The sequence below is a fragment of the Hevea brasiliensis genome, unplaced genomic scaffold (genome assembly GCF_030052815.1).
Source record: "Hevea brasiliensis isolate MT/VB/25A 57/8 unplaced genomic scaffold, ASM3005281v1 Scaf88, whole genome shotgun sequence".
NCBI lineage: Eukaryota > Viridiplantae > Streptophyta > Magnoliopsida > Malpighiales > Euphorbiaceae > Hevea > Hevea brasiliensis.
This window is the reverse complement of record NW_026615308.1, coordinates 35128-56025: the sequence shown is the minus strand read 5'-3', so window position 1 is coordinate 56025 and position 20898 is coordinate 35128. Positions and strand designations below refer to the sequence as shown.

The window sequence follows — 20898 nt, the reverse complement described above, 5'->3', positions numbered from 1 at the left end:
AAAATTATAATAGGTGAGAATATTTATATTTTAAATATAATATTTTTAAAAATTTTATTTCCAAATGAAGAGCCTTCGTTGATTTTTTTGGCAACAGTATCAGAGGTAGGTGAATTTTTCTCTTAAATGAGTCATTCGTAATTACTCAATCTGTCAATATAAATAGGGTACATCTAATAATGAGTTTAATTTATATTATATTAAATATTTATACTAAGATATATATAAAATTAATTAAAAAATATATAAAATATATAAATTTACATTTAAAAATTTAATTTAATGATAGATATAATCAATTCTAATATGAATTCGAATTTTTTATAAACACATTTATTTAAATGTAATTTAATTATAAAAACTCTATCTTAAAAAAAATAATAAAACTCTCAACTCAACTCACCTAAGCTTTTATTCTTTTATGAGTTAATGTATAAAATAATTAACGCATTTATTAAAAAATAATTTATAAGTATATTTATTATTAAAATAATTAAAAATAATATTAAATAAGATTTATTATTAAATTTTAAAAATTAAATAAAAATAATATAATAAAATATTTGATCAAATTAATTTATATGTACAAAACTTATAAGTGCTAAAATAAAAAATCAAATTCTCCAACTTATTATTTTTAATTTATATATTTAATTTATAAATTTAAAAATTATTATAAATAAACAAATCAATGTATTTTTAAAACTTAAAAGCGCCCTCTTTCCTAATCGTTACTCCCAATCTAAGTGTGGAATATCATATAAATAAAAAAAATACTAAAAAATATATGCTTTTTTTTTAAATAAATAAAAGACACACAAGCACACATAGGATAAGAAAGGTACACACCCATTGACTCTAAAGAAGGTGATGTTGTTGGCTTTATCTTGTGTATTATTGGTGACAAATGAAAACTTGGACCATCCTTTATTTAAGTCCTCGTGCAAGGGCAGCCTCACGACTGGCATCAAACTTGGCGATAAGTTCGTCGCGAGGTGGCCAATTTTCTTGAATGATTGGGGCAGTTGAGAATTCTTGAATCCATTGTAGCAATAGTGGGAATTTTTCTTGGTCTATGAGTTTTAGACCAATTACTTCCTCAATTATACCCAAATAATAAGCAAGCCATCCCAATGCAAGATCCACTAACCCAATTTTCTCTCCTCCAAAGAATTTCTTTCCTTTTAGCTCCTCTTCTAAATGCTGCAAGATCTCCATTGCTCTAGGTATTTCTTCCTCTCGTTCTTTTCCTTGCTTGAACAGAATACCATATACTATTGATTGAAAGACCTGCATCAACAGAAATTTTTAGTTTCAATCACTTTTAAGTTCTTGGGTTTTGTCAAAATTAATATATATATACCCCTAATTTTAAAGAATTAATAATTTTATCTTCATATTTTGACTCTATTAAATTGATGGTACATTAAGGATAACAACGGGTAAGATATCTATAAAAATCATCAAAACCTAAACTCTCAATACCTGAACCTATTCCAAATCCAATTAAAATTTATCATTAATTAATTAAATTCATCCTAAATCTAATTATTATTATTATCTAAAAAATCCTCAAACCTATTTAATTTTACATTTTTTAATTAATAATCTAAATAAAAAAAAATCAATAATTTATATTTAAAAGTTTAGAGAAAAAAAAAATTAACCTTAAAGATAACTTCTAACTTCGAGAAAAAAAAGGCTAAAAGAAAAAGCAACTAATACTCATCAAAGTAGGAAGCAATAATACCTTATCATCACCAAACTTAGCCCAAAAGCGAGCCTTGGCTCTCTCATGAGGATCTTGAGGCAACAATGGAAATTGTTTCCATCTCTCATCCACATATTCAAGAATGACAAGAGATTCACAGATGGGTTTTCCATTGTGCAGAAGCACAGGAACCTTCTTATGAACAGGGTTGTATTGCAGAAGCAAAGGACTCTTGTTGGAGAGATCTTCATACACTGTATCAAACTCAACCCCCTTCAGCTTTAGTGCCCATATCACTCTTAAAGGAAATGGACTTGACCATGTCCTGAAAACCTTTACTTCTTCTTCTGCCATAGCCACTTTGTTTTGTAATCTCTTACAATTCTAGATCACAAAGTCTGCTATTTATATAAAAACTTTTTAGCTCCATTCTTCTGCTATTCTCTGCACTTGGTCTTTATTTTATTTTAAAAAAATTAAATATTTTTTTAATCCACAATCATAGTTTTTTATTAAATTTTCACCCCCAACCCCCTTGTTTTGTTTTTTTGTCCTTTTTGGATAGTGGCTCAATTTTACCAAACTAAATTTTTTGGTAATATAAAAAAAATTCTTTGAAAAAAAAAACTATTAAGATTTATTTAAATATTAATATTTGACCATTGATTGCATAGATTAGTAATAATAAATAAACTATTAAAATTTTTAATACTTCCTCCTTCGTCTTCTTCTTGTTATTTTTTAGAAATCGTCTTGTCCAAAATTAGGTCATTTTGATATGATTAAAAAATATTAATTAATATTTTTTTAACTTTATATCAATATCTCTACTAAATAGACGAGACAAATAGTAATTTAATCAAAGAGTATTTTATTTTAATTTAAATAATTTAATTATTTTCTTAATTTCTGTATAAAAATTGATAAAATTGAAAGAGAGTACTTATTATTTGTTAACTCTTTTTTTCTTTGATTTCAAAAAAAAAAAAATGATAACGATCCTCACTTTACTTGTTAATAAACTTAATATAAGTAGCAAATCTTTCATGCTGGGGAAGAACTAAGAAAAACGAAAAGTTGAAAGACTATATGACAATTTGATAATTGAACCACAACAAATTTAAAAAAAAAAAAAACTCAGTACGCAAGGGATGACGAACGTTTAGTCCAAAGTGTAGTCTATTTTGACGGCTTTGTATAAAAATTGAAGACTTTAGTTTGTTGACTGCAATAGGCCTGTTGACCCTACAAGCTCAAAGGATCATAGATTTTGATGATACAAAAACTTAACTAGAATCAAACTAACATTGTTTTAAGTGTTGTACTTCTCAAAAGAACAAAAGAAAAAGTCACAAGGATTTCATGATGGATTCGTGCTTTTGAAGAAAAGATGATATTCTAAGGATAACACATGACAAATCAAAGGAGATAAAAGAAGAAAAAGGTTACCTTCTAAGGCTGCATTGAAAATCAAATTTGAAGGTACACATAGTATAGAAGTTAATTTTATTTTTTAGGATTGCTTGTGAAAAGAATTGAGGAGTAGAAGTCAATGATCCTTATTTTCAATCCCTCAAAAGATTTTCTTTTAAATATCTTTATTGGCCTAAAAGTATTTGATTATGATTTGGTATAAAGTTTTATAGTTTTGAAAGTTATGCAGAAAAGTTTTCCTGATATGCTAACTGGTTTGCTACTTATTTTAGTATGCTAACTGGTTTGCTATTTTCTCCAGTATGCTAACTGTCTCAACTCTGCACAACATCGCAGAAAACGACAAAATAACAGCTATTTTCTTGAAATTCGTAACTGTAATGTTCAAATGAGTTCTCAAACGGTCAAAAACGTTCCAAAGCTATAAATACACCTACCCTTGGCCATTTTGCACTTAATGAAAGACTCCCCACTGTTCAAAATCATAAAAGCTTTCATTCAAAGTGCTCAAAGTGTTTTTATTGCTCATCATTGGCTTATCTACTCATCTCTTCTTTATAGATTCTGTTGTATTGAGTGAGAGTGAGTCTTAAACACATTATTATCATTTATGAGAGGTCATTCAAGCACCTATTGAAGCTTGGTTGTGAAAAGTGTTTGGGATAACACTTGGTAGAAGTGTGAAGCTACTTATAAAAGCTTTGGTGAGAAGATTTGTAAAAGGCTTTTTGTCTCTTGCCTTTAAAAGAGAAGAATAGTGAAGTGAAGACTCAAAGTGGGATCTTTGAGAGAGTGGATGTAGGCTAGTTGAGCCGAACCACTATAAAAATTTTAGTGTTCATTTTCTCAACCCTTTCTCTTTACATTTATGCAATTTAACTTTATGATTGATATGCTTTTGCTGATATGAAAGTTGATATTGTTTGCTGATAACCTTGCTGCAAACTGAGAAAATTAGTTTACTGCTAAATCTGCTGATATTTGATATAATTTGCTTGTTATTTGATTTGCTGTCAGTTAGGATATATGGTATTCTGCTCTGGTTGCTGAGTTAAAAACTTATCCAGATTACTGATATCTCTGCTGAATGCTGATATAATTTGTTAGATCAGTATACTGATTGCATATAGCTTAACTTTGAATCAACTTGTCAATAGAGCTGTATTGTTCATATTTCACATTAGTCAAATGAGTTGAACCTAGCTGCAATTTTCAAAGGTTTTGAGCAAGAACCGAAAATTATTTTTAAAGTCCAATTCACCCCCCTCTTGAACATATTTTGGGACATCAATTTGGTATCAGAGCTTGTCTCTCTTGCTTGAGGATTAAACCCCTTAGAGTGATCCATTCACATGGCTAGTCCATCTAGAAACTCAGCTGGTATACCTGCCCCCTTAGCTGAAGGTTATTCCATCACTAGACCACCACTTTTTAATGGCACAAATTACTCCTTTTGGAAAACTAGAATGAGAAACTTTATACAATCTGTTGACATTGATGCTTAGAGAATAATTAAAGATGGTCCTTATATTCCTTATAAAACCAGTGAAGGAACGGTACAAATTCCTAAAGCTAAAATTGAATTTGATGATAATGATTAGAAGAAAATTTCTACAAATGCCAAGGCTATTAACATTCTTCATTGTGCTCTTGATATTAATGAGTATAATCGTATTTCAGGATGTCAAACTGCAAAAGAAATATGGGACAAACTAGAAGTCACATATGAAGGAACTGATGTGGTAAAAGAGTCAAACGCAAACCTCCTCATCCGTGATTATGAGTTATTTGAGATGAAACCTGGTGAAACTATTGCGGAAATGAGTACCAGATTTACTGATCTTGTCAATCTTCTTAAAGCTCTTGGAAAGAGATTTGAGGAACAAGAACTTGTAAAGAAAATTCTGAGGTCTCTTCCAAAATCATGGGAAGCAAAGACTACTGTTGTTCAAGACACCAAGGATTTCAGAAAATACACCTATGATGAGCTAATTGGTTCTCTCATTGCACATGAAATGATCTATAAGAAAGATGAGAAGGAAGGTGATCAAAAGAACAAGAAAAGTATAACTTTCATATCCGAAAAGGTAGATGAGAAAAAGAAAAATGTTGCTTTTAAAGCTAGTTCAAGTGATGATTCAAGTGCTTCAAGCGATGATGATGAAGATATGGCTATGATAGTCAAAAGATTCAAAAGAGCATTTAGAAAAGGTGGAAGCAAATACAAGAAGTTCACAAAGAAATATGCTCCAAAGACTCCAAATCATTCAAGTGAAATAGTTTGTTATGAGTGTAACAAACCAGGCCACATTAAGCCAAAGTGTCCTACATTGAAGAAGAAAAACAAGTTTAGAAAGGATAAAAGCAAAAAGGCAATGGCAGCAACATGGAGTGATAGTGACTCTTCATCAAATGATGAAACAAGTGACAAAGAAGCTGCAAACACTTGTATGATGGCAATTGAAGAAAAAGGTGAAAGCTCACACGTTGAAGATAGTGAAAATGAGGTAAATCTTGAACTTTCTAATGTTGATGAATTAGAACTTGCATTTGTGAAGACATATGATAAATATAGAACTTTTAAAAAGAAATGCAAAATTTTGGTTCATAAAAATTGTGTTTTAAGATCAGAAAATATTTCCTTGAGTATGGCTTCAAAGGAAAATGAATTTTACAAATCTCAAATGAAATTATTTAAGGAAGTTAATGATGAGCTTCAAAGATCAAAAGAAGTGTGTGAACAACTTCTTGAGAAAAACAGAATTCTTGAAGCAAAAGTTGAATCTTTGACAAGAGATTGAACTAAATTTACAAAAGGAAAAGAAACACTTGATATACTTCTTGGGAATCAAAGATTCACAAATGAAAAATCTGGAATTGGTTATGATGGATTTATGAAGTATGGAAAATACAAACAATTTTTTGTTAAAGCTACATCCTTTTCTCAACCAAGTATTACATGCTTTTATTGTAATCATAAAGGTCATATGATTAATGCTTGTCCTATTAGGAAAGGAACCTTTAAGGCAAAGAAAGTATGGGTGCCTAAAGGAACCCTACCTAATATTACTAACACACAAGGACCCAAAGTTGCTTGGGTACCCAAGATCGATTAAGCGATTTGAGTGCGCCTAAGGAGTATCTTTGGAAGCAGAACATTGGTACATTGATAGCGGCTGCTCTAGGCACATGACAGGAAATAAATGCAAGTTTTCCTCTCTTACTTTAAAAGAAGAAGGTTATGTCAAATTTGGTGATAAAAGTAAAGCTAAAATTATTGGATGTGGAACTATTGGTAAAAATCCTTGCATTGAGAATGTTGCATTAGTACAAGGATTAAAGTATAATCTTTTAAGTGTTAGTCAATTATGTGATAATGGTTTTAAAGTCATTTTTACTTCTACACATTATGAGATTCATGGAAATAATGTTATGTTTGCTGGTGCTAGAATATATAATATTTACCTACTTGATTTAACAAGTCTTGAAGAAAATTGTGAAACATGCTTTATGACTTCAGATGATAGTGCATGGTTATGACATAGAAAATTAGGACATGCTAGCATGAGTACACTTACTAAACTCTCTAGAAGGAACCTTGTTAGAGGACTTCCAAAGCTAAGATTTGAAAAAGAATTTCAATGCAAAGCTTGTGCACTTGGTAAGCATACAAAATCATCTTTTAAATCAAAAAATGTTGTAACTACGTCTAGACCATTGGAATTATTACATCTTGATCTTTTTGGCCCAATCACACCTAGAAGTCTAGGAGGCAAGGCATATGCATTTGTAATTGTTGATGATTTTTCAAGATTCACATGGACTTTCTTTCTTGCTCATAAAGATGAAACCTTTGATATATTTGAAGCTTTTTGCAAAAGAACTCAAAATGAAAAAGGATATTGCATAACATCTTTGAGGAGTGATCATGGAAAAGAATTTGAAAATAATTTGTTTGAAAATTTCTGCTCTCAAAATGGTATTTATCATACATTTTTAGCTCCTAGAACTCCACAACAAAATGGAGTTGTTGAAAGGAAAAACAGATCTTTGCAAGAAATGGCAAGAACAATCTTTGAATGAAGCAGTTTGCCAAAATATTTCTAGGCAGATTTAAATCTGACATGCTACATTTTGAACAGAGTTTCCATTAGAGTTATTTTAAAGAAAACTCCTTATGAACTATGGAAAGGAAGAAAACCCAATATTGCATATTTTCATGTCTTTGGTTGCAAATGTTATATTTTGAATAACAAAGACAGCAATCTCAAGAAATTTGATGCTAAATCTTGTGAAGGAATATTTTTAGGCTATTCAACAAATAGCAAAGCATATAGGATTTTCAATAGAAAAACATTGACCATGGAAGAATCAATGCATATACTTTTTGATGATGCTAACACTTCCTTGCAAAGGAAAGATTCTTGTGATGATGAAATTTAGCAGATTCTAAATTCAAAGAATTCAAGTAAAGATGAACTTGATTCAAAAGAACTAGTGGAGGATGATCAAAATGACAAAGAAGAAGAACTTCCTTGCTCTACAAATGTTGAAATTCAATAAGACTCCCAACCAAATGTGGAAGAACTACAAATTGACGAACCTCAACATCAAGATATTCCACAAGAATGGAGGTACCATAGAAATCATTCCAAAGATGACATTCTTGATAGTCCATCACAAAGAATGATGACAAGAGCTCAACTTAGAAGATATTTTGGTAATGTTGCTTTTGTTTCTCAATTTGAACCCAAAACATATGATGATGCTCAAAATGATGAAAATTGGCTTTTTGCTATGCAAGAGGAATTAAATCAATTTGAAAGAAACAAAGTGTGGACACTTGTTCCTAAACCTAAAAAGCACTCTGTTATTGGAACTAAATGTGTATTTAGGAATAAGATGGATGAAAAAGGACATGTAGTTAGAAATAAAGCTAGACTAGTAGCTCAAGGATACAACCGAGAGGAAGGTATTGATTTTAATGAAACCTTTGCTCCGGTTGCTAGAATTGAAGCTATTAGAATGTTGTGTGCATTTGCATGTTTTAAGAATTTCATGCTTTATCAAATGGATGTTAAAAGTGCATTCTTAAATGGATATATTGATGAAGAAGTTTATGTAGCTCAACCTCCTGGTTTTGAAGACCCTCACTTTCCAAATCATGTTTACAAGCTTACTAAAGCTCTCTATGGATTAAAGCAAGCTCCTAGAGCATGGTATGAGAGACTTAGTAAATTTTTGCTTCAAAATGATTTTAAAAGAGGAAAAGTGGATACTACTCTTTTCATTAAGAAACTAGGAAAAGACATGCTTATTGTGCAAATCTATGTAGATGATATTATTTTTGGTGCTATTAACCATTCTCTTTGTAAGAAATTTTCCAATATGATGAAAAGTGAATTTGAAATGAGTATGATGGGTGAACTTACTTTCTTCCTTGGATTGCAAATTAAGCAAATGAAAGATGGAATTTTTATAAATCAGTCCAAGTACATAAAGGATATGCTAAAGAAGTTCAAAATGGAAGATATGAAAAGTATCGGAACTCCCATGAGCTCAACAATTAAATTGGAGAAAGATGAAAAAGGTAAAGAGGTAGATAACAAACTTTATAGAGGTATGATTGGTTCTTTACTCTACTTGACAGCATCTAGACCAGACATTCATTTTAGTGTATATTTATGTGCAAGATTTCAATCATGTCCAAAAGAATCTCATCTTGTAGCAGTTAAGAGAATTTTTAAGTACCTCATTGGCACTCACAACATTGGCTTATGGTATCCAAAATGTGAATCATTTGATCTTATTGGTTATAGTGATTCAGATTTTGCTGGTAGTAGACTGGACAGAAAAAGCACTTCTGGAACTTGTCAATTTCTAGGTCATGCATTAGTTTCATGGCACAGTAAAAAGCAAACCTCTGTTGCACTTTCTACTGCAGAAGTTGAATATATTGCAGCTGAAAGTTGTGTTGCACAGATTTTATGGATGAAACAACAGCTTGAAGACTTTGAAATTAAATTTGATCACATTCCCATAAGATGTGACAATACTAGTGCTATAAACCTATCAAAAAATCCTGTCCAACACTCTAGAAGCAAGCATATTGAAATTAGACATCATTTTATTAGGGATCATGTTCAAAATGGTGATATTCAAATTGAATTTGTCCTTTCTGAAAAACAGCTTGCTGACATTTTTACAAAGCCACTCAATGAAGAAATTTTCTACAAAATAAGAAGAGAACTTGGTATGATTGATGCTCTTAATTAAGTTTTGATGCATTCTCATGTTTCTATATGAAAATGAAGTGATATATGTTGGTTTGTAGTGTTAAAAATGCATTCTGATATTTCTGGTGCAATTTGAAAAATTCTGGGTCTTATCAGATATGAATAGTATTCTGCAGAATTTGATCACAGTGGTATACTAATTTGTTTGCTAATTTTCGTGATTGCTAAATGCTTCACCACTGCTCCTAACTTTTCGTTGGCAAACTGGAAGTCAGGTCTGATTGTACTAAAACTCTAAAATTAATTTTTTTCGAGTGCCTATTCTGCATGTTTAAAGAGCATAGTACTTAAATACCCCTCTATTTAGAGCATTGCATCTTTATGTGATTTAAGGGCAAAATGGACTTTTGACATATAAACTAGCGCGGGACTCAAAATTTTTTTCAGAACCATCAATCTTCTCATTGCTTCTCCACTGATACACGGTACCCGTCCTCTGCAAATATCTCCAGTTGTGTCTTTTCAGTTTTAAAATTCAAAACTCCTTCTCTTTTCTGTCGCATCGACTCCCAAAACCAGAACGGTTGCACTTTTTCTCCACCTGCTAACCCATTTCATTAGCAACCATCCAAACTATCGTCTCCCTTCATCTTCCTTAAAAATTTCTGAAACCCATTGGCTGTGAATCAAATTCGTTGTTCCAAGTTAGAAAATCCCCAAAAAAAAATTTTTATTCCCTGTTATTTGTCTAAATCTGCCGAAAGAAACCACTTCTTGTTGGATTAAAATTTTTTTTACGCACTTGGTATCAATTCGCATTCTCTGTCTCTACAAGTCTCAGGTATTGAATCTAAAACTTTAATGGAATCGTGTTTTACATTTTTTTTGGGACTGTTCTGTTTGTTTTGCTTTCGCAATGAGCTGTTAATTTTTTTTTAATATCAGTATTACGTAAAAATGTGGTATATAACTAAATCATAAATCGATTGCCATGGATTCTCAAAAACCCGAATATCTCTTGCTGTCTGTTCTGTTTTTATGACATTGTACTAAGTTGTGCTAGAAATATGTTGATGTGCTTTGAATGATTATGTATTGGCTGCTCACATCGTTAAATTTGTGAACCCAGTTTTCACTGTCCTTTCGGCCTAATTTTCTTCTGAGTTGGTCATGGCGCAAGGAAAAGGAAAAGGCAAAGCTAAAATCACCACATATTCATCATCTTCGGACTCCACTGATGCAAGTGTTCCTGCATCTCCTCCTCCACAAAAAGACGCTCCTCTGGTAATTGGAAAATCAAAAGAGACGCCCAAGAAAAGAACAAGTGAGCCTGTCCAAGAAAAAGGAACCAAAAAGAAAAAGACTTCAAAAGCTCCAGTTATGCATATGGAAAGGGCCATTCATGAGCCAAGGTATATCCACTGGCCTGCTTTTATTGAAGTTTCTGTTCCTTTACAATCCTTGTTTGAATATCAAAAATGGGATAAATTGTGCTCTGACACTGAAGGAGTATATGTGGACTTAGTTCAAGAATTCTATAAGAATTTAAGGGTTGATGATTCTGACAGAGATGAACCTTTTAAGGTGAAAATGAAAGGGAAAGTCTATGAAGTGACAGTTGATAGATTAGCCAAAGCCTTAGGAATCCCAAACAGTGGGAATAAAATCTGTTCTCACAAAGATGTTTTTGCTGTTGGTGGATTTAACAAAAGAGATTTTGAGGCTGAAGTGTTTAAAGGGGAAGTGAAGGATAAGACTAGCATTACCCATGCTCATCAACATATCAAAATTCTTCATAGTTTTATCATCTATGTGCTGAATCCTAGAACTGGCAGTCTAAATTATTTAAGTACTCTTGATCTTTGCATTATCTGGCATATTGTGAATCAAATTGAATTCAATCTTGCCTACTTTATGTTGAAGCAAATCATGAAATGGAAACCACCTTACAAGCTACCCTATGCCCATCTTCTTAATGGTCTGTTTAGAGACTTTGGGATACCTCTGGAAACCGAGAAACTTAGGACAAATATGATCCCAATTACAAGTCTGCAAAAAGATGATGATGGCAGAAAACTTAGATTTGAACAAGGTGCTAGTTCCAAGGATAGTGCAAGTGGCACTGTTAATGTTGAAGGAATTCTGGAGGAAGTGAACAACTTGAGGGAATTTGTTGAAATGGAACTTGGAGAGCTACAGAAATTTAGAGGTTTTCAAACTGTTCTTATGAATGCTCTTGATTCTAAAGTTGATGGCTCTTTGACATTGATGTACAAAATTGTGGAAGAATTATTTAAAATCAAAGTTCATCTGGGTATTTCAAACACTGAAGCTGGAGAAACCAGTAAAGCTGCTACTGGTTCTGTTCCTCAAACTGAAAAAGAAAAAGAGGAAGAAGAGGAAGAATCTGCAGAAGAAGAGGAAGAACAGGAAACAGAAGAAGAAAAGGAATCAGAAAAAGAAGAAGAGGAAGAGGAAGAAAAAGAAACAGAAGAAGAAGAAGAAGAGAAAGAGGAAGAGAAGGAAGAAGAGGAAGAAGATGAAACTGAAAAAGATGAAGATGATTCTGATGATGGAAATGGTAATGGAGGCAGCAAAGAAGGAAGTAGGAAGGATATGAGTGACTCAGAATCTGAGACAGAACCCCAGACTCCTGCTCCTGCTGCTCCTGCAAAAGACAAGGCAAAAACTGCTCAAAAGGAACAAAGCAGTAAATAGAAAGAGCAAACTGGTAAACCATCTAGTAAAAAGACTAAAAATGGCAAAAAGTTGACAGCAGAGTCTGGTACTACTGCTCTGCAGCTGGCCCTGTTATTCCCTTAACACCAGGAACTGAATTGGCTGCTGAAATTCTTCAAACCTTGAGTGATAAACCTGTCAAGCCAAAAAAGGTGAAGATGGCTGTTCCAAAACCAATCTGCAGAAGCTCTAGGCTGCAAGGATAAACAACCATTCTGCATGTTTAATTATTCAATTTTGTCTAACAGCCTGTTTCTTAATTTGCTACTTAGTTTGCTACTTTTAGTTTTTCTGAACTTTAATTAGTTTGCTATATCAGTTACTGTTTTGACTGTTTATTCACTGCACTTAAACTGCATTTTGATTTATAAACATGTGCATGATTTCTCCCATGTTCTTTTGATGCTGACAAAAAGGGGGAGAAAAGTAATGAATGAGTAATCTTGATGATATATCTTGTGAATGATAAAGTTTGTGATTAGTATATTGTTGATATAACTTTATAGTGTGCATATTGTTGATCTAACTTGTGAATGATATACAGTTTGTGATTAGTGTGCATACTGTGCATATTCAGTTAGTATCTTTAGTCACACTTGACTCCTTAAGAAAATGCTTATGAATATTTCATTGAAATTATTAAGGGGGAGTTATTTGTGATTAATTGTTGATATAAGCACATACATAGGCGGAGTTATTCTCACATATACATTCATACATATACTCACACTTATTAATATTTACATGGTGATTCAATTGAGTTTTGTCATCATCAAAAAGGGGGAGATTGTTGACCCCACAAGCTCAAAGGAGCATAGATTTTGATGATACCAAAACTCAACTAGAATCAAACTAACATTGTTTTAAGTGTTGTGCTTCTCAAAAGAACGAAAGGAAAAGTCACAAGGATTTCATAATGGATTCGTGCTTTTGAAGAAAGGATGATATTCTAAGGATAACACAGGACAAATCAAAGGAGATAAAAGAAGAAAAGGTTACCTTCTAAGGCTGCATTGAAAATCAAATTTGAAGGTACACATAGTATAGAAGTTAGTTTTATTTTTAGGATTGCTTGTGAAAAGAATTGAGGAGTAGAAGTCAATGATACTTATTTTCAATCCCTCAAAAGATTTTCTTTTAAATATCTTTATTGGCCTAAAAGTATTTGACTATGATTTGGTGTAAAGTTTTATAGTTTTGAAAGTTATGCAGAAAAGTTTTCCTGGTATGCTAACTGGTTTGCTACTTATTTTAGTATGCTAACTGGTTTGCTATTTTCTCCAGTATGCTAACTGTCTCAACTCTGCACAACATCGCAGAAAACGACAAAATAAAGGCTATTTTCTTGAAATTCGTAACTGTAACGTTCAAATGAGTTCTCAAACGGTCAAAAACGTTCCAAAGCTATAAATACACCTACCCTTGGCCATTTTGCACTTAATGAAAGACTCTCCACTGTTCAAAATCATAAAAGCTTTCATTCAAAGTGCTCAAAGTGTTTTTATTGCTCATCATTGGCTTATCTACTCATCTCTTCTTTATAGATTCTGTTGTATTGAGTGAGAGTGAGTCTTAAACACATTATTATCATTTATGAGAGGTCATTCAAGCACCTATTGAAACTTGGTTGTGAAAAGTGTTTGGGATAACACTTGGTAGAAGTGTGAAGCTACTTGTAAAAGCTTTGGTGAGAAGATTTGTAAAAGGCTTTTTGTCTCTTGCCTTTAAAAGAGAAGAATAGTGAAGTGAAGACTCAAAGTGGGATCTTTGAGAGAGTGGATGTAGGCTAGTTGAGCCGAACCACTATAAAAATTTCAGTGTTCATTTTCTCAACCCTTTCTCTTTACATTTATGCAATTTAACTTTATGATTGATATGCTTTTGCTGATATGAAAGTTGATATTGTTTGCTGATAACCTTGCTGCAAACTGAGAAAATTAGTTTACTGCTAAATCTGCTGATATCTGATATAATTTGCTTGTTATTTGATTTGCTGTCAGTTAGGATATATGGTATTCTGCTCTGGTTGCTGAGTTTAAAACTTATCCAGATTACTTATATCTCTGCTGAATGCTGATATAATTTGTTAGATCAGTATACTGATTGCATATAGCTTAACTTTGAATCAACTTGTCAATAGAGCTGTGATGCGTCCCAACCGCAAGTGCACGGGTCGTACAAGTAGTATAGAAAAATATCGATCCCACGAGGAGTTGTGTTAATGATTGAATTTTCGATATAAAAGTTGACTAAATCGAAGTATTTATGAGATTAAAATGATGAATTAATGGGTAATGGAGTATGAAATCTAAATGTGCAAAATTAATATTCTATTCAAAAATGTATTAATTAAACTAAAATTGCATCAAATAGAAATAAGCAAGTTCAAATATGGCAATATTTAAAATGGCAAATGATTAAATTTGATTAGAAATTAACAATGGTAAAAAGGTGATTCCGGAGTTCGGGATTTCATATTCGAGCTATTTTGGGATTTTAAATTGGTTGTCCAATCTTATGAAACTTATGAGTTTTAAGGAGATTAATCCTTAAATCCTTTGAATTCCCTTTCGAGTGAGACAAAGAGTGCCTTAATCAAACTAATCCTACTTTCGTGGACTTAGAATTAATTAAGACCCATTAAGTTCTTTAATTAATCTGTTAATCCTCTTAATCCTTAGCCTATTTCTAGGTCTAAGTTAATTAAGTCCAATTTCCTGATTATCTATCACAAGGTCTTCTCCTTTCGGTGCTTCAACCATGGATTAAGAACATTACTCAATGGGATCCTACATTAAGCATGTCATTAAGCATACAAGAAATGAATAAAACTCATTAAGACCACAAAATATGGATTACCCAATCAAAATCCACAAAATATCTCAAATATTACAACCCTTACTCCGTAATCAAAAGTAAACTACTCACTATCCATAATGCTTACAAGCTATGATGAGTTTAAATGGAAATACAGCTTTAATCTAAGCTAAGAAGTAAGAAATTAAACACTAGAAATATGGAAAACTGTAACGCAAGGAAGAAATCTGCAAATCTTGGTTAAAAATGGTGTGGAAGGTGAAAATGACTCCTCAAATTCTGCTTAGCCTCCTCCTTTCTTTCTTTGCTCCTTGCCTTTTTTCTAAAATGAGAAAATGGGACTATATATAGCATTTTTCTGACATGGAGCCCTAAAATAGTATGTTCTAGGAGGAATACATTAAGGGAATCTTCACACATTCATTAATGAACTCTTTATGGGATCAGATAAGTGGATCGCATAAGTTATGCACCCTTATGCGCTTACTGGTTCTGGGTCACTTATGAAGTCGCATGACTTGGTGCATAGGTTATGCACAATTTCGTGAATCTGCATAAGGGAGGTGAGAATGTGCATAAGCTATGCGCTCTCCTTATGCACATTTCGCCGGTTCTGGAACAGTGATCTTCCTCCTTATGCAGAACTGCATAGCTTATGCGGCAAGTTATGCACAGTTTGGTCTATGCATATTTTAGCTTGAAAACTTGCTTTTGGCATCTTTTTGCTGTAGAAGACACTCCTCAATGGCAAAATTCTCTTTAGTCCTTCAAAAACCATTTTTTTTCTGCAAAACAAAGCAAAAATTACAAATTAATCCAAAGTCGACAATTATGGAAAACTAACTAAATAACTAATGAAATTAGCTAAAAATGACTAATAACCAAATAAAATGATTGTGAAATTAGACCTAAATGACTATGCAAAATATGTGCATCAAATACCCCCAAACTCAAGCTTTTGCTTGTCCTCAAGCAAACTTTAAAATGTGGTGCAAAGTTTTTAAGGGTGCCTTATCCAAAGAGTTATGAAAATCACTCATTAAGGTAACTTAACACACCTTTAGCCATACCAACAATCCATATACCCATCCTTCAAAATGCAAAGAATTTAATGCTTATCCAAGCTTTCACCGCTTAGCCATCAAGTCAATTATCATTCAAATCCCCAAACCAACCAATCAAAAGAGAGAGTCATGCTCAAAAGGAATTCTAGAACAATCAATAGTCAAAGTGTCTCCATATGGAATGATGGAATTGAATGAATGAATGAATAATTTTTCAATCCCATAGGCAAATTCCCTACTCCTATCTCCACTAATGTAGCTAGTACTATCAAGAGATCAAAGGTCTTTTTAGGGATGTAGTGGGGCCATGGGGTTCAAAATGAGACTAAGAAGAAAGATAGGTAAAAAGGATTCAAAGCATGAGAATATTTTCAATTTTGAAACATAAGGTACACTTTATTATATATTTTTTTCTTTTTCTCTTTTTTTTTTATATGGGAGAGAAGAATACACAATGAGGATTGTCAAGTGCTAGCATAGTTTACAAAACACATAAAAATGGAGGGACATTTTGATACTTTAACTTGTATTTTGTATTTTCTTTTGATGATTGTCCCTAAAAATGCCACCCCCAAACTCATTTCTTTTAATACTTTGGGTGGATTTCTTTCATTTTGAATGGCAATAGTGAAAAGCACATATACTAGCACTTTTACAAGGTGACAAGTATTTCTTCTCCCTTTTATTGTATTTTTTTTTTATTTTATGTACCTAATATTATGAATAATTATTCTCATGAAAAGGGTTGGAGTGTTTGGTTCATTGGCTAGGTAGCAATAAGGGTTTCAAGAAAAATTTAGGTGTATATAGGCTCTAAGGGGTTTACAAGGGTTAATTTTAATTGAGGAAAAAGGTCAAAGGTTTGAAATGAGAAGGTTTAATTTAAAGAATGCCTAATCATCTCTCTTTCAAGTACCAGCTAGTATTTTGCCTTGAAAAGTTTAGAAAATTTGTTATAGGATTGGTGAGCCATCACTTGACTACCTTTTATCCTATAGCTCTCTCTAAACACTCCAATCTCTCAATAACTAGTTGGGTGACTTTTTGGCTAAGAAGATATAGGCAAGGGATAGACACTTCAAAACCTTGCACCTTTTAGGAAACTTTCAATCCACAAACCCAACTAAAAGGTGAGTCAAATCACTCTCATAGGCACATTTTCAATACTCAAGGGATTTGGCAAAAGATTTTAATGCATGGTGTATGATTCCTAAAATGAGTAATGCATGAACTAAATGGAGTAAGCCTATTTGTATGCAATTTGTACAATTTCTAAGTGATGTATAATGTGTGTATAAATGTGTAATGAATATGTATGTATGGATGTATATGTAAAATATTTACAATATATGTAAATGAAATGGGATGAGATGCTCTTATACTCAAAATGAGAAAAATAAAGCTAAAAATCAAAATCTGCACCCCAAAACTCAAAATTAGACATTGTCCTCAATGACTCAAACAGAAGATATACAAAACTCAAAGCAAATAATATTGACCAGAATTGTAAAAATAAGAACAAAAAGAAAGAGTTACTGTATGAGAATTCAAGTTAAAGGGATGCATAAAAGTCGCATGTGTTATGCAGAGTTAAGTCTTGTCCGTAACATGTGCATAGGTAAGGTGCATAAGCCATGCAGGTCGCATAAGAGGCAATAGATGTTGCATAGGCTATGCAGATGCTTGCATAAGGAAATACAACTGTGCAAGCTCACAGTATAGCAGAAAGAGTTGCACAGTGCTATGCAAAGGTTATGCATGAGGAAATTCATACTGTCAGTTGTATACAAAAAGTCGCATGGGAATTTGCAAGGGGAAATGTACAACCAAAGAAAAGTATGGAAATATAGACAGTGTATGGGCAAATATGTACAAAAAGGCAATAAGTGCTATAAAAATCAAAGAAGACTAATGTAATAGCTATTCAATAAAACTTGAAAAGAAACAGAATTTAAAAGAATCTAATTTAGAACAAATCAACAAAATCCAAAACAAACTATAAATGTTTGAACATATTTACAAAGAAAAGGTCCTACAAGATTGAACAAAAGTAAACTAAACACTAATCTATGTCTATTGTTTTTCCTTTGTCCAAGGATGTTGCTATAATGGTGGTCACGCTACCGTCGAAATGATGGTGCAGGAGGAGGTGATGGAGGTGGGGTGGCATGCCCGTAAAGATCATGAGTTGCTTCACCATCTCCTTCGCTTCTTTCTCGCTTGTCCTCGGTTTCCATGACAAGGTCAAATAGTTGATCATGACGATCCTTTAGTGTATCAAGACCATCACAAGCTTCCTATCCACAAAGTAGATATCATCACTAAGCCCACAAGGTAGGTGAATAAGGCTTTAGTGTTGAATGGAGGAGGTGCTGTGGATGAGGTAGGTTCAGCTGTAGGAGGAATGGGCTGAGCAGAGGTAGCTGGAGTGTCCTGAGTAGGCTGAGGGGGTGGGGTAGGTGTAGTAGGTGCCGTGGGACCGTGTGAAAGGTTGGGTTTCGGTTGTGCAATAGGCTCGCCACGCAGGTGGCCAGATCAAAATATGATAAATGGAACCCTGCTTTGGTTAAGTGTGCAAGATCAAAATAGGAAGTGTCCTCAAGTGTCGGGATTGAGTGCTCTGCAGATTAAAGCCAAAATGCTTGGCTATGACAAGAATGAGTCCACCCAAAACAATGTCACCAATGGATTTGGTGGCAATATGCAGCACATGTTCGCAAAAGAAGTAACCCGGAGACACCCTAACTTTGTGAAATGCACACCATAACATAAATAGTTCAGATTTGCCCACAAAGACTGTAACTAGTCCTCTCGCCCAATATGGTGCTAGCCATCACCCTATGAATAAACCTAAGTGTGGTCAAGGATTTGGGATGTTTTGGACCTACCACAGAGAGAAGGTTTGAGGTTGGTTTGTTATGATTCTCCAAAATTGGGCAGATTCCAGATGCCCTTATTGGCTACCTCTACTCCAAAGATGTGGTACTCTAAAGAACCCATCAATTGCAAAACCAAAAATGCTATGAAATTGATCCAATGATAGCTCTCTATTTTGCCCCAAGCATCTAAATGTCATAATTGGCTTATGGTCTACATCATGCAAGTTGAGGGTAGCAGAGAATGAAGAAATAAACTCCAAAACTAGAATTGATAAACTACCTCTTGCTTATGCACAAATTCTGCTCCAACCCATACCACAAGTAATGCAACTACATTGTCAAATAAACCCAGAGATTGTAGAGCATCACAGATATATACCTAGTAGGTTGTACCCTTCTATCTTTGAGTCTTTGAAAGCGGCTTTTGAATTGTATCGTGGAGAGGCCAGGTAGCTTTGATACAAATGGGGTCTGAAATTGTCTTTTACTGGAAGAAGGTGTAGAGGCTGGAGCTTTTGGCTTTTAGGAGGTGGCTCCAAAATGGGGTGGGTGGGTCTTTGCGCTTGGACAGAGGAGGAGCAGAGGACATGGGTCGCACGGATTTGGACCTAATTTTGCGCTTGTATGTGGTTGGTGGAGGTGGTGGTGGTGTCGCTTGTGGTGGAGGATTGAAAGGGGGTGTATCAAGACAATGGAGAGACTTCGAGAGGAGAGGCGGGCGTGAATGTGGAGGGGAATCCATGGTCGATTGGAGAAGAGATAGGGGAAATGAAAATGTAGGGGATTTAGGGTTTTTGTGATGAGAGCTGGTGGAGAAGATGGGAGAGAGACGGCGAGAATGCCTGAAAGAATGAAGGTTGAAGGGCGGTCGTGGGGTTCAAGAGTCGGAAGTGGAGGTGGTGGGAATGTTCTTTGTGAAAATGAATTTGAATCGGGTTGAAGGAGACTGCATAAGGGGAAAATGATTTATGCATAACCTGTGCACTCTTTTGTACATGTTTCAAAAGGATTTATATTTCAGAAATGCTTATGCACAAGTGCATAGGTTATGCAATCGCCCTTATGCATGTTTCTGACTCAAATGGTGAGGAGCGAAGTCATGCGGGAGTGCATAAGTTATGCACTCCTTATGCATCTCTGGCAAGAATGGTTTTTCGAAAATTGGGTCATGCAGATGTGCATAAGCTATGCACTCGCTTATGCACTCGCGCAATTTTTTTGAATTTGGGTTGGTGGTCATGCAGATGTGCATAAGCTATGCACTCGCTTATGCACTCGCGGCAGTTTTGAAATTCAGAATTTTGGTTATGCGTATGCATAGGCTATGCACATTGCTTATGCAGTCTCGCAAGGTTGTATTTTTGGAGTTCTTGGTTATGCGGAAGTGCATAACTTATGCACCTTCCTTATGCACCCTCGGCAAGAATGATTTTTCTGGTTTTCGGTCATGCGTATGCATAGGTTATGCACTCGCTTATGCAACCTTCGCACTGGAGTTTTGGATTTTTGGTTATGCAGAAGTGCATAAGTCATGCACTCACCTTATGCAAGCTTCGGCAGAGAGAGAAAATGAAGGAATTGAAGTTATGCAGAAGTGCATAAGTCATGCACTCACCTTATGCAAGTTTTAACAGATATGAAATTTGACAAAATGAGGTTATGCAGAGTTGCATAAGCTATGCACTCTCCTTATGCACTTGCAATAAAGGTGAAAAATGGCAAGAATTTTGGTTATGCAGTTGCTTATGCGCAATTCAACAAAATCAAGAATGCAATAGAACATGAATTGCAAGTGTGAAAAATACCCGAGAATGATGAAATATAATTCTAGGAAACACATACCATGAGAAATTTTCATCAAAACACATCAATATATTCAAAGTTCATCAAAAGTGCATCACACAAGCATGTAAAATGGATTTTACGTAAAAGACCTTTGAGAGCTATGCCATTTTGACTCAAATTCGCAAATCAACATTCAAGACATAAAACTCCATAAAAAAATCTGTATGAAGTTG

The 20898-nt window shown here is 33.7% G+C and overlaps 1 protein-coding gene across 1 annotated transcript; it reads right to left on the bottom strand.

Moving 5' to 3' along the window:
• Window positions 1-774: 774 nt before the first annotated feature.
• On the bottom strand, window positions 775-2123 carry LOC131177790 (probable glutathione S-transferase). The gene is made up of 2 exons (XM_058142896.1): window positions 1751-2123; window positions 775-1290 (listed from the first exon to the last, which is right to left on the bottom strand). The coding sequence occupies exons 1-2, from the start codon at window positions 2063-2065 to the stop codon at window positions 928-930; spliced, it is 678 nt and encodes a 225-aa protein (XP_057998879.1). The 5' UTR covers window positions 2066-2123; the 3' UTR covers window positions 775-927.
• Window positions 2124-20898: the final 18775 nt, after the last annotated feature.

What these genes read in the sequence shown, in the direction of transcription:
- LOC131177790 (XM_058142896.1), bottom strand. Translation starts at nt 2,065, where the DNA reads ATGGCAGAAGAAGAAGTAAAGGTTTTCAGGACATGGTCAAGTCCATTT. An exon ending in CTAAGTTTGGTGATGATAAG is followed by an intron (nt 1,291 to 1,750) that starts GTATTATTGCTT and finishes CTGTTGATGCAG; the next exon opens with GTCTTTCAATCAATAGTATA.